The sequence below is a fragment of the Galeopterus variegatus genome, unplaced genomic scaffold (genome assembly GCF_000696425.1).
Source record: "Galeopterus variegatus unplaced genomic scaffold, G_variegatus-3.0.2 Scaffold1625, whole genome shotgun sequence".
Classification (NCBI taxonomy): domain Eukaryota; kingdom Metazoa; phylum Chordata; class Mammalia; order Dermoptera; family Cynocephalidae; genus Galeopterus; species Galeopterus variegatus.
In genome coordinates this window covers 352475-366465 of record NW_007727736.1, presented here as the reverse complement: position 1 = coordinate 366465, position 13991 = coordinate 352475, and the positions used below count along the sequence as shown (strand labels likewise).

Here is a 13991-nt window from a genome sequence, read left to right as displayed (position 1 = left end):
GGAAGGGTTAATTGTACTAGGAATCAGATATAAAGTAATTACTGTGCATGCTATTAGCTTTGAGCTTCTTGGAAGCCAAGCAAAAATGGAACCATGATACTACAAGACTGCTACATATTAATGCACACAGCCCCAGTTGTGAAGATGGTAATCCACCCCCAATTTAATCTCTCACCTTTCTCTTCTTTTGTCCTATAGTCTGGCCTGATCTGATGAATTCAGTTTGGAGGCTTCTTTGTCTTTTATAACAAACTTGATATAAAGAAACCAATTAGTGATAAATAGGCAGTTTGAGGAGAGATGTGTTAACATTTATCTTGGAGCCATCAGATTCACTTCACATAGAAAGGTGTCTTAGTTGGGTTTGAACTCCAACTCTCAAAGGTAAACGCCACAGACTTCATTAACTAAATTCTTATCCAAGCTGAAAGGTTTTGGGGGACCCTTTTCAATGCTATCTTCCATATGATTCTAGATCTATTTTCTCTTGTCCCTTTTCTACCCGCTTTTAGTGTACCCTACTGATCTCATTTCAAAAACAACCAGTTGTTGGATATGTGTACTAAAATACCTTAACAAATTTGCAGATTTGCTTATTTTCTCTCAAGAGGGTAAAAGGAAGAGAGCTATAATTCGTAGAAGCCTGGTTGTTCTGTCTGAGTCTGGCCCCCAGGCAGATTAGGCCAAGGTTTTGGCCAAGTGAAATTGCCAATTTTCTAAAAGAAAGGGCTAGCACATTGCTCATTAGAGCATTCTGAACTTGCCTGTGAAATCTTTTTGCTACCCTGCAATTTCCTGTTGGTTATAAACGAAACCTTTCTAGCTGTTAATGCGGACTGTGAATTGAAGGGAAAAAAAGCATGTAATTAATCATAGGACGTTGGGGGGATTCACTAAGCCTGAGTTACAGGGGAGAAGCTGGACAAGGCACTAGGACCTAGAAGGCATCTATCCACCCTGGCAGGAATTTCTTGCTTGGAGCTCAGACAACAAAGACATAGAGAGATTGGTTTTCTTTCTCTCAGCATCTCCACCCAACCAGCAGAAAACCGGTGAGTGGGGCTTTCGAGTGATTTTCAAGCAGAATGTAACAGATGTCAAACGGGAAAAGCACAAGGCAAAGCGCGCGCGCTCTCTCTCTGTCTCTCCCCTTTTCTCTCCTTTCCTCCTTTTTTTTTTTTTTTTTTTTTTTGCCTTATTCTATCGGATTTTTTCCCCCTAAGCTTCTACCTGGGATTTTCCTTTGGAAAAGTGAGTTTGATGTTCCTTTGTTTTCACTGTGATGTTAATTTAGAATAATACCACCTCTGATCCTAAAGCAAAGCAAAGTATTACTGGCACGCCTGGGGAAATGCTTGCTACTTGTCTTGAGGAGGTGGGGTCTCTTAGCACTGCAGGTTGTCTCACTGAGACAATGCTGAGCTCAGCATAGGTCAGGGTGACATTGGAAAAAAAGGGGGATCAAGCCTCGCAAACCCACTAGGCACCAGTTCCCCTTTATCTCCTGTCCTCCTGGTCCCTTGCAAATATCTCAGTGTGGCAGTGTGCAGCAGCTGAGCCCTGTTTGCTTTGTGAGTCCTATTATCCCCTCTGTGAGATGCATGTTAATAGTTTAGTTCCTAAAATGTCACTACCTTTGCTAGCATTTAGGGCTTTGGTTGTATTTGATTTCATGTTTTCATTGTTTTTTGGTTTTTTTGGGGGGGGAGGGGTCAGCAGAAGGGGAAAAAGCAAAGCCTGATAGATGACCCTCTTTTGCCTTAGCTAATGCACCTGGGCAGTAGGCAAGTTTGGGGTGAATTGACTGCTGTGAGGGCAAAATGCACCTTCAGTCAGAATGGAAACCCAGAACAATGAAAGGTGTGCTTGCTTCTAGAGGTCTCATATGCTGTGCAGGGACTGGGAATCTTTCTACAATTAAATTATTCCATTAAGAGGTGTTGCTGCATTGATGGGGAGAGGATGGAGCACCTGAAAAAAAAAGATTTTGTGACAAAATGGTACCAGGGGGGAAAGCAGAGCTAATAATTTGTTAAATAACTGCTTTTTCTAATCCTTTTTCTCAGCTTATTTTAAAGAATGTCGAATAGCTGCACCAGCTTGATGGGGAAGGGGTTTGATGAATAGCACAAAGACACAGGCTATTCCCTGGAGGCTGTCCCTTTAAAGGAGAATCCTAGTTTATTCTGGGGGGAGGGGACGCACACATTAGAGTAGGAAAGAAGGTTTGGAATAAAATTAAAACACTCCTTTTCATAGCCATTGTACTGAGACGCAAAGACTGTGTCCTAAGCTGGAGATGCTAACCTTGGCTAGCTCCTTCTGTTCTCTTCAAGGGGAATTTTGTCAGGCTATGGACTCATTTACAACTGTTAGTCATGTGGACATATGTGAGGAAACAGATGCCAGTTTTAATGTATTTAGCCCGAAGTTACAATTTGATAGGAGCCACTGTCAGTAAGTCTGAGGATTTTAAGCTATTTCAAAATCCCCCCCCCTCCTCTGTTTGGAACAGTGCCAAAAGTGCCTCCTTCTCGATCTCTTACTCCCAGCCCCCACAACCACCAGCACCCCCGCCCAGCCCCTCCTTCTTCTCTATTAAGATCAATATTCCTGCAGGTCAGGGGCAAGCAGCAGATGGGTCACAGGCTTTTTTCAACCAGTTCTTTTCACAAGCAGCAGATTGCAGATCTGGATCTGGCTAATATTTGAATTCCTTTCTGTTTTTTCTCCTCTCTCCCTTTTCTTTGCCTCTCTTCACCCCCCCCCCCCCCCCCCCCCCCCCCCCACCACCTCATTTCTCCAACACTCAGGTCTCTGAGGTTCCACCAAAATATGGAACTTGATTTTGGGCACTTTGACGAAAGAGATAAGACGTCCAGGAACATGAGAGGCTCCCGAATGAATGGGCTGCCTAGCCCCACTCACAGCGCCCACTGTAGCTTCTATCGAACCAGAACCTTGCAGGCCCTGAGCAATGAAAAGAAAGCCAAGAAGGTACGTTTCTACCGCAATGGGGACCGCTACTTCAAGGGAATTGTGTACGCTGTGTCTTCTGACCGTTTTCGCAGCTTTGACGCCTTGCTGGCTGACCTGACTCGATCACTGTCTGACAACATTAACCTGCCTCAGGGAGTGCGTTACATTTACACCATTGATGGATCCAGGAAAATCGGAAGCATGGATGAATTGGAGGAAGGTAATTCAAGTAGGGGGTGGCGGCCCTTGGTGGGAGGTGGCATCATGTGTTATGGTTCCATTCTTAGATTTCACTGAAAGAAATTAGGCAGTGTATTTGTCAAAATACCAGGTTGATTGATGCTCAGATTTCTGGTTCTACATGCATCAATAGAGCCATTAGCCACCACCCTTTGTGGCCTTCATTCTCTGCTGGGTTTGACATGTGGATGGTGGTGATAATGCATTGTGCTTATTTGCCAGGGTATACAAAGGAAAATCTTAATTATAGTGTTTCGTCTGGATCTTGTTCAAAATTAACTCTGAGTAGCACTATTGAGGCAGAGCATTAAATTATGAGGGGTGTAATGAGGAAGAACATTTGGTCGGACTAACAAATATTATGCCCAAGTTTCCTTTGGACTGCTGAAAAATTATTTGTAAATTGCAACTCATTGGAAATACGCACCCTAAAAGCAGGACTTTCTGGACATATTCACAGAGGATTATACTTTTAGGTAAGTGGTCGCTGCTCAGCTGTTGCTTCCATAAAGCCCACTTCAGGGTGTGTCCCCAAGGCTGAGGTCATTGGGAGAAATACCAAAGCAAGCTGTAGGTATGTCTGGTATTTTAATAAAGACCATTTCTATTAGAATAGGAACTGACTTACTATGCCTAAATCCCTTTAAATCCTTTCTAGATTTTGGTATTGCAACTGAATTTTCTGACTAGACTGCTGAAAATCTTGACAACCTGTGTATCTACTCAAAAATAGGGAAAATCCCAGCTCTTACCAAAACTTGCTCACCCATGAAGCTTCTTTGTGGTCATTTAGAAAATAGATCTTGGGTCATGTTCTCAATATTCTACATTATCCAATCAATTATATTAAAGATTCTTCCCTATCCCTACTTTAAATTGGTAGGTATAACATATGTGATCAATTTAACCTGATACAGTGCTTTAAAAGATAGCCTCAAGGAGTGGTGATAATAAAAATGTTTCTCCTCAAATACCTCCCCCATTATCCAGCTCTCCCACCTCACTCTCTCCATTTGCTGAGCATAGGTGAGTTTCGAGCAGGCAGATCTCTAGAGAAACCAAATTATGAAACAGCCAAGGAATGAGAAACAGCACCTCAAATGACTTGGTGCAGGAGTACCCTGCCTCCACGTCACTGTTTCTAGGTTTCTTGTGTCCCTAGACAAAGGAGCATGAGGGCTTTCCTTGTACAAGACCCCAGTTCTCTCAAGTAGCTGCTGTTTTCCAAGTAGTCAGGCCAAGTGATTGGGGACAGTTACTTATATGAGATAGTGGCCATATGGTTGCTGCATCTGAGTCTCAGGGTTCAAATCCAAGATTTTTCTATGCAGCTGACCTTGAAAAGCAATGTTGACGAGGCTTAGATTATTTGATCATGTGCTGAATGGACAGGTAGAGGCTAATCCTAGGCCTTTCCTGACCATTAAATAATTGGCCATGCTAGCACGTATCTTAAAATAAAGGAAAGTCAGGGCAAACTTGACGGGCTTGAAAACCAGGTTGAGGGAGCTGTCCAACAGAGTAATCAATAGGGTGTGTGTCTTTTGTGGTTGTAAAATCCCTATCTCAGTCGAATTTGAGGGGTTTCTCTGTAATAGCTTTCACAAAGCACCCTGAATCAGCCAATATGTCCTCATTTCCATTATCTATGATCATCTAAAGACCACAATAGATGTTAGGACAGAATTCTGAACCAAGTGACATTTTATTTGGAGCAATGATTAGAATATTCTTGTCTCTGATATGAGAGGTGTTATGTGCAGATATTTCCCCCCAAATCCCTTTTTTTACATGTTGATTTTTCTCCCTGGATGTGTGTGTATGTGTGCGTCTGTGTGTTGGGAGAGCGGTGGTGATAAACAATCCCTGTTCCATAAAGGGAGGTACTACATGTAATTTTGAAAAGACTGCAGCTTTCTTTTCCCTTGAGTCCTTTTGAGTCTTGTTAGATTGGACTTCTTTCATCTCCCACTCCTGGGTGCAGCAATACTTCCTGGCAAATTTCTGGACTATGTAGAGTGTGAATAGGGCTCGGTTGCATTTGTTCATATGCGATCTACAACCACGAGTCACAGTGGACCTCAACACCCTTTCAGTCCTGAGCACTGCCCATTCAGTCAAGGACATTCAGGGATATCTCTGGGAGAGTGTTGAGAAATGTGATCAGTTTTCCCAGTACCACAGAGACAGACAGGTTTGAGGAGCATTGAGTTGAGGAGGATAAAGAAAGTGGGTCTTTTTCTCTCCTATTTGGTACTTTAGAACCACTCCATCTAGGAATGGAGGACAGAAGTCCCTTCACTTTGCTCCCGTTTGAAAAAGGTTGAATGAAAGATAAAAAATTTACACATATTGCTTGCTATTAGGATTCAAATTGAAAAAGTTTGGAAAGATCCCCGAGTGAAGAATCAGGGGCATTGGATTCTAATCTCAGAGGCAACAGATTATAATGGTAAAAGGAGTCTTTGGAGCCAGATTTGTTTTAAATCCAAGATCTGCCAGCTGTGTGATCTTGGAGTAACTATTTAGATTCCCTGAGCCTCTGTTTTTCATCTGTAGAGTGGGAATAACTATTCTGAGGATTAAATAAGACAATGGATACGAAGTGCTTACTATATTGCCTGTATAAGTGGCACTCAATACAGGATAGCATTACTGTTTCAGTCATCCTAGTTTATAGCTACATAATCATAGGTTTGTCCTTATCATCAATGTGACTGTTCTTTCTTTTTATTTTATTTTTTTTAAATTTTTATTTATTTATTTATTTTGTCTTTTTCCGTGTCCGGCAACGGATCGCAACCCTCAGTGTCACCCCCGCACCGGACCGGGACCGGCAACGGGACCGCAACCCTCGGCGTTGCCCCCGCACCTCGCTCAGCCAGTGAGCGGGAACCGGTCCACATGTGGGATCTGAACCCTCGGGCGGGAGCGCCGCCACGCTTCCCAAGCGGCGCACTATCCAGTGCGCCACCGGGCCGGCCCTGTTCTTTCTTTTTAAAAGAACTCTTTAAAAAACAACTTAAGGTATCATTTATATACTATAAAATTCACCCATTTAAGTGTACAATTATTTTTAGAAAATTTACCAAGCAGTGCAACCATCCCCATTATCTAATTTTAGACCATTTTCATCTCCCCAAAAGGAAACCCTGTACCAATTAGCTGTCACTGCCCATCCCCCCCACCCTCTCCAGCCCTAGGTAACCATTAATCTATTTTATGTCTCTATAGATTTACCTGTTCTGGATATTTCATGTAAATTAAATCATACACTATGTGGTCCTTTGTGCTTCTTTCACTTAGAATAATGTCTTCAAAGTTTATCCATGTTGTACCATATCAGCATCAGTACTTCACTCATTTTTATTGACAAATAATATTCTATTGTATGTATAGATCACATTTTGTGTATCTCCTGTGAGTAATATTCTTAACTGTGAGGTGAGACTAGTAATACCTGCCTTCCTTATTTGCTGGTGGTTGAGGATAAAATTAGATAATGATATTGAAATACATTTACAAGGTAAAACTATAGCTGCAAAGTGCTATTATTATTAATGATATGAAAATAATAATAATAATGATAATGATGATGCTAGTGAGGTGTAGTAATGGCCAGTGGTTCCCAAGTCTCGCTGCCTTTCAAAATCTTTCAGAGCTTTAGAAAATTATAGATTCCTAGGCCACACCCCAGACCTACTGAATCAGAATCCGCAGGGTTGGGACCCAGAATTTGTGTTTTTACAAATCTCAGGTGATTCTTATGAACAGTTAGACTTGGGAAGTATTAGATTAGGTGATCTTAATGGTCCCCTTCAGCTAACTACAGTGGTAGGAGTTCTTAGGAATGCAAAAAACCTTGTTTCTGATTTTTGCTCTGTAGATCTTAAAAGGAATAATGAAGCACTGAACACATTATGTTTCTAAATGGCCACATTATTAAATATTTAGCCTAAAATGAAATAAAATAAAAAGCAATTGGTTAATAATCACTCTGGGCTTATGGCATTCCTTTGTCCAGTGCCTCTAGTCTACCGTGTGCTGCTGGATACTGAAAGTATCAAGAGGAGCATTTTGGACCAAAGTCAGGTTATTGATGTCAGCTTTCGCACAGCTCCTTGGGTACACCAAGAGTCTAGCGAAGCCATATAAGATGTGGCCCTCACTAGCTGTATCCTCAGAAAGTCAATGAATGAAATCCACTGGTGGCTTTTCCTTTTGTCTTGTTTTTCCTTTGTCTTTTACTGTAGAATCTTTCTTCTTACACTTATATCCTGTCTAATCCTTTCCCCACTTCCTTGTACGTGAGTGCTCAGATCAATCTTAGGGCTATCATTTTTGACTAGCCAGCTTTTCTGAACACAAATTGAGACAAGTTTGTACATTATAATGCAGACTATGAACAGAATTTTAACAACTGGGCCAGTGTTGGAAAATCTAAGCTGTATGTATGATGACACTAGCTATGATCCACTTTCTTTGCCATAGCTCATTTGTTCCAATGAGATGAAACCACCTTCCCATTAATTTATCCTCTAACTACTAAAGCAAGCACATTGCCAAAGACAAAGATTTTAAGATACCTGGGGTGGATTCATTGTTAATAGGTATGATACTATAATACAGTATCATTTAACATTTTAATATAATAATACAATCAAGTATCATTTGATATTTTCCTTCCTGAGTCAGGAAGCCCTGGAGAAGAGGAGAAAACCCAGGCAGAAGTGATTTTGCACTGAGAAGGTAGAAGGTAGAAATATATTTAGATGAGATCAGTGCATTCAGGGTGATATGGTCGTAGACTAGAAATATATAGTTTTGAAATATATAGTTGGAAATAATAGTTTTGAAAATAGAGCCCTCTTGAAAGTGAAGGAAGGTAGACATTGGATCATATCACTTCCACAGCCTGTTCCATTTCTACCCTTTCAGCTGTGTTTCCATGACTTCATTTCCTTAACCCCTGGCCCTGAAGTAGGTTGTCAGTTCTAGCAAATTGCCACCTTGGTTGGCCCTGAAACTAGTTTTCCTTCTAGGCTCCCAGCAGGTGGGAAATGGCCCCTGAAAGCTGCGTCAGGATGGGAGCCCAGCTGTGTAAAGATGTGCCACACCTCACCCAGCTCCAAGTGCCAAGCAGCCGGACATGCAGGAAGCACCGAGCTCTGGCAGCAGACAGTGCAAACGTCTGCAAAATCAGAACAAGGAAGCCTTAGTCTAGTAAAGCAGCACATTTGGTGTCTTTCCAGTAATAGAAGTGGAGAGTCCTTGGTGGTGGGCACCTATTTCCTTAACATTTAATTACTGTGACAGCTTTGTTTCCTAAAGCCTGTTTGAGATAAGAGAGAAGAAATCTCATAGACCTTTAGGTCTAGAAGGGACTCAGACAATACCTTTAATTTGTCGATGGAAAAGCTGAGACTCAGAGAGATGAAATGACTTGCCAGAGGTGACACAGCTTGTAAGTTCCTGGTTGGGGTTTGAATCCAGCTCTGTCTGGCTCCTGAGTCACTACTCTTAACCGCCATAAATATTCTTCCCTCAGTGGGCATCAGCAGTGGCTTTGCTGAATGCTAACCATAGAGCTACTACATTTGGCATTTGCAGCAACTGGAAGCTTCCTCTCAACCAGCAGGAAATCTTACCTTTGAGGCACGGGACCCCCACAGTGCTCCAGGTTATAGAAAAATCACAGCTCAGTTCCTGGATGGTGCCCTTGCTTCTTTCTCTTTTCACTTCCTTTTCCTCAGCTTTTTCTACTTTTCCCCCGTTTCTTCTTTCCTTCTTGTTCTCTTCTTCATTACTTCAGATTAGGGGCTTAATAATAATAATAGGAAGTTATCAAGTGCATAGTATGTTCCAGGCTCTGGGCTAAGTGCTTTATGTCCATCATCTGATTTGTGCCCTACAACAACCTTACAAGGTAGGTACTGTTATTGTCACCCCTGCTTTGCAGACAAGAAACTGAAGCCAAGGAAGGTTAGGTAACTTGTCCAAGAGCATACAACTAGAAAGTGTTGAGGACCCCATTCTGACTCATGTCACATCAGCTGCTTTTTTCCCATTACTCTGTATCCAGGCCAAAAGGAGCGAGTGGAGTGACTAAAATGTACCGTTGGAAGGTGCTCAACATAGATTTGGCTGAGGACTGGGCCCTCTGGAAAGTTCTTGGGTGCCATATGATACTGTAGCTGTCTGCCATCGTGTTCATTTTCATCTGGGGGTGGTTAATCACACTCATAGTTCAGACGCTTAAGAGGTTTAAGAGATGGCAGCAAAAAGAGTCCAGGGTCCTAATAGGGCTACACAGCTGACTCTCCAGAAGAGACTGTGGATGAGTGAAATCATAAATATATAGCCTCACACATTTTCACACCACCAGTTGTCTGACAGAGTTTAAAGTACATGACGAGTTATGGAAAACATCTGACTCAAAGGCAGTGACCTCTTGGAAAGTGCCCGTGAGTCTGGTAAAGTGCTAAGGCAAGAGGCCATTTCTCGGATGTGGGGGACATAGGCTGTGAATATATGAAGGAATTGAAAGGACCCCTTTATCCTTTTAAGTCACAAATTAAAGACTGCAGCCTCTAATCACTTGGGTTGGGTTGAATAAGCCAGTAACAAAACCAGAGAAATTAGGGTTTCTCTTGGTTGGGGTCTTTGACCAACCCATCCTGTTGTGCACGTGTGCACCAAACAGGGGAGAGTGCCTGTGCTCTACCACAAACCGTGCCTTGGTCTCCCTGTCAGAGCAGAACACTGGCGGCTTCTGGGACTGAGGGAAGCTTTGGAAGCCACTTTGCTTATGTCGGGCGCCACTTCTCTCCCCTTCCACACACATGCGTGCACACACACACACACGCATGCACACATGCATGCACACACGCGTGCACGCGCGCGCGCGCGTGCATCCTCAAAGGTGCCCCAGAGATTCTAACTGAATCTTCTCTTAGCACTCACTGAGAAATTTATTAATTAACATGACAAAGGATTTGGTGCTACAGCAAAGCAGTCGATATTTGCAAAGGGAGTGAATTAGCAGCCTGGTGTTTCTGAATGTCTCTGTGTGGTTCTCCTGCTGAGACTAAAGAAGGAAGAAGGACCATCAGACCATAATTGTGTTGAATGCTTTCTTTGCACTGGCTTGGATTTATTTATTTATTTAGGGTTATTACTGCTGACAAGCTTGATTAAATCACACTGTTTCTGCAGCTCAACCTCTGGATGAACTTGTGTATACCTTGAGGCTAATGTGTTTTACTCAACAAATGCAAACTTTTCCAATATTCTCTCCCCCAGGCTGAGCCTATTTCTGTTCCTATTTTTTCTAGCTTCTAGTCCCGGTTGTCTAATCCCCCTCCTCTTGCCTCTGATCCCTGAATTTCTTCTGCTTTATTAATCATTTCCTCTAACTCAAGGTAAATGTGAAAATTACACTAGAACCCTCTGATCTGTAAATCATACTATACAATGTATCCTCACATTTCCACCTCCTTACTTGTGGCAGCCAAGGGTGAGCAATGAAGATTGCTCCGAATACACAGATCTAGTGTGCAGCATTTGGAAGGTTGGAAAGATGAGGGATGAGTGATAGAAACAGGGGAGGGTATTTTTCTAAGCAAGAGCTAGACTTGCAAACACAAAAAATGTGTGTGTATGTCTTGTTGTGTGTGTGTACAGGTTGTTATTTAGACAGTTTCTCCACCTGGATGTGGGGGTGAGCAGTAGAGGATACACTTATACACACATATACACATTCAGCACATACACACACATTTCACATTTCAATATTCCACTGCTTAGCCATAAACTCTGTGCAAATGACAATCAAGCTTCTTGTCAAGTATGTGCTATATGCTCAATATGCAAAGTTACCTGGTTCATTTAACCTGGAATAAAAATGTATTAACTTTGAAAGTTCTCCTTGGTTCATAAAATATCAAAGGCAAGGGGCTATGAGTCCCAAAACAGGAGAGGAACGTTAAAAAAAATAGAGACATGCTAGAAATGCTCTTAATGCCGCTAGAAGTTAAACATCCTAGAAACTAGCATAAATGTTTAAATTCCAGTAAAGCCATATTAAGTTTGAGAATCCCACTTGTTAGATTAAGCTTAAACATGTTCATTGTCCTTTGAACCCTTAGCTTTACAGGGTTCTTCAACTAGGTATGTTGTTATATTGAAGGATGTTTTGAGAATTACTTACTCTTGAATTTGAATGAGCTAACTTGTTAGAGAGACCAATTAGGAATTGTACCCAAGGTTGGTTACTATCACCACTTCTCCAAAAGTTCTACTCTAATGTCAGTGTGTATTAGTTTGGTTAGAGTAGTCCACAATCTGCTATTAAACTAATCATCTAACCACTTATTTCTTCCCTTAGGGGAAAGCTATGTCTGTTCCTCAGACAACTTCTTTAAAAAGGTGGAGTACACCAAGAATGTTAATCCCAACTGGTCTGTCAACGTAAAGACATCTGCCAATATGAAAGCCCCCCAGTCCCTGGCTAGCAGCAACAGTGCCCAGGCCAGGGAGAACAAGGACTTTGTCCGCCCGAAGCTGGTGACCATCATCCGCAGCGGGGTGAAGCCACGCAAGGCTGTGCGTGTGCTTCTGAACAAGAAGACAGCCCACTCTTTTGAGCAAGTCCTTACTGATATCACTGAAGCCATCAAACTGGAGACTGGGGTTGTCAAAAAACTCTACACTCTGGATGGAAAACAGGTAGGTACCTTGTCAAAGTACTCTTGCTCTCATTTTTTTTTTTTCTGAATCCTTGGATGATTATCTTATACCTAAGATGTCATTTGTAGCTGATGAACTCCTCCTCCACATCTCATCCTCCCTACCTGATATTACCAGTCTCATTTAGAGGAAAGGTGTTTTCAGCAGGCAAAGCAAAGGACTAGGAATCTGAGGCTTTGAGATTCAATCTGCTTCTGATTTACCAAGTAGAATGGTCACTTAGCTTCCTTATCTGCTAAAAAAAGACATGTTATGAATATGAATTTAGCTATTACATGATACAACCTTGATTGTTCCATACATGAGACTGAAAATGAGATTTGCCCACTCATTTCCTTTCAGATACCCTCACATTGGTATTCAGCATCCATTCTGACTAAAGGAGGTTGGAGTGACCCTCATGCTATAAAAGGAATCAGATATGATAGAAGGACCAAAGCTTCTTTGCCTCACACCAAACCATATTTTTTCTCTCTCCCTTTTCCATGTGACATAGCTGTCTTCATTTGGTTCCACTGATGGTTTGTGTGAGAAAGGGACTATTTCAAGATCCTAAAATTAGCCTAAGAAAGATACTGCCATCTGTTCCCCTCCAAATCAGGTTCTTCATGTCATTGGTTATGCTACTAAAGTGCCACCTATATTAATATCTGGGAAAGAATGCAGCCAGGCGTCTCCATCAGACAGATGCACCATTATCTTGAGCATAGGGAGCTGTAAATATATGACAAAAAAATGTTCCACGGGAATTGGAACAGTGGCTGGTTCTGTTGGCTCTAAAGGGAATCCTCGTCCCCCAGCAGAGAAGACAAGTGTGGATTATGATCAGTCCATATATTCTACCTCTTAAAATACCTTCGGTATTTGAACAATGATATAGGTTCTAAAAGAGCAGATTCACTATACATCAAAATAACTGATTAGTGCTCAGATGCAGAACAGTGCCTCCTCCCATAATTTTTGATATTTAATGTGTGATCCAAGATTTTAAGTTTCAAGGGAAAACTCACTTATATACTATATACTTAGCAATTTTGATAAATTTGTGGCTTCTATCTGTTTCCCATCATTTTGTGATCTGAGAGATATGTGGAGGCATTGGTTATAGCTGATTTGCATTTATTTTACCAAAGCAATGGGTTTACCTGTTATGTGGGGGAAAGTTCCAACTCCCAAGTATGTTTCCCATCATTTTGTGATCTGAGAGATATCTGGAGGCCTTGGTTATAGCTGATTTGCATTTGTTTTACCAAAGCAATGGGTTTTTCTGTTGTGTGGGGGGAAAGTTCCAACTCCCAAGTATCTAAGGGTATCTCTCTTCTGAGCATCAAGTATGTAATAAACAGGAGCTGCTTATGAACAGGATTACTTGCCAAAACCTCATCTCAGAGAAATAGGACCTGGGAATTTTAGATTCATTGGCTCTCAGAGTTGAGAGTGACTTCAGAAGCCATGACATTTAATCTCTTACCTAAGGCAGGGATATCCTCTACAATCATTTCATACCACAGCTAATTCCACCGTTCAGCTGCTATAATTTTTAAAAAGATTTTCCTCACATTAGGCATAAGTCTGCTTCCCTATACTTTCAGCCTCTTGAAGTAATATAGGAAAAATACAAACCAAGGACATAAAACCAGGATTCAAAAGGTTTGGTTTGTAGTATTGAAATTGCCACTTACTATGTAACTTTGGACTAACCACTTAACTATCTGAAACTTCACACTCCTCCTCTGTATGAAGGAATTGATCACACCTACCCTGCCCACGCTCACAGGATTCTTGTGAGGATCAAATGAAATAATGGATATGAAAGCACTGTGTAAATTAAAACATGCATATATATGTGTTTGTATATATACAGTCCATCATTAAATGAGATTTATGGCAATTTACATATATATTAATAAATGTTAGCTCTCTTGCCCTTACTTTACTTCCATCACTCTTATCATAAATTTCCAACATTTCGTGGAGATATACCATACCTTGGCATTCTGTGATTGCTCCTAATAATACATAAA

At 41.5% G+C, this 13991-nt stretch overlaps 1 protein-coding gene across 5 annotated transcripts in view; it reads left to right on the top strand.

The window, feature by feature from the left end:
- The first annotated feature begins 907 nt into the window (after positions 1–907).
- DCX (doublecortin) overlaps positions 908–13991 on the top strand; it is a 117140-nt gene continuing 104056 nt past the window's right edge. For 2 of the 5 annotated variants that reach the window (XM_008578062.1, XM_008578060.1), the window contains exons 1-3: positions 908–1052; positions 2814–3199; positions 11606–11946. In XM_008578062.1, the coding sequence (XP_008576284.1) occupies positions 2836–3199; positions 11606–11946 (705 nt within the window). In that variant the 5' untranslated portion in view covers positions 908–1052; positions 2814–2835. Of the gene's footprint in view, positions 1053–1226; positions 1252–2813; positions 3200–11605; positions 11947–13991 lie in introns of those variants that run through there. The other 3 variants (XM_008578059.1, XM_008578057.1, XM_008578058.1) reach the window with 2 other exon arrangements.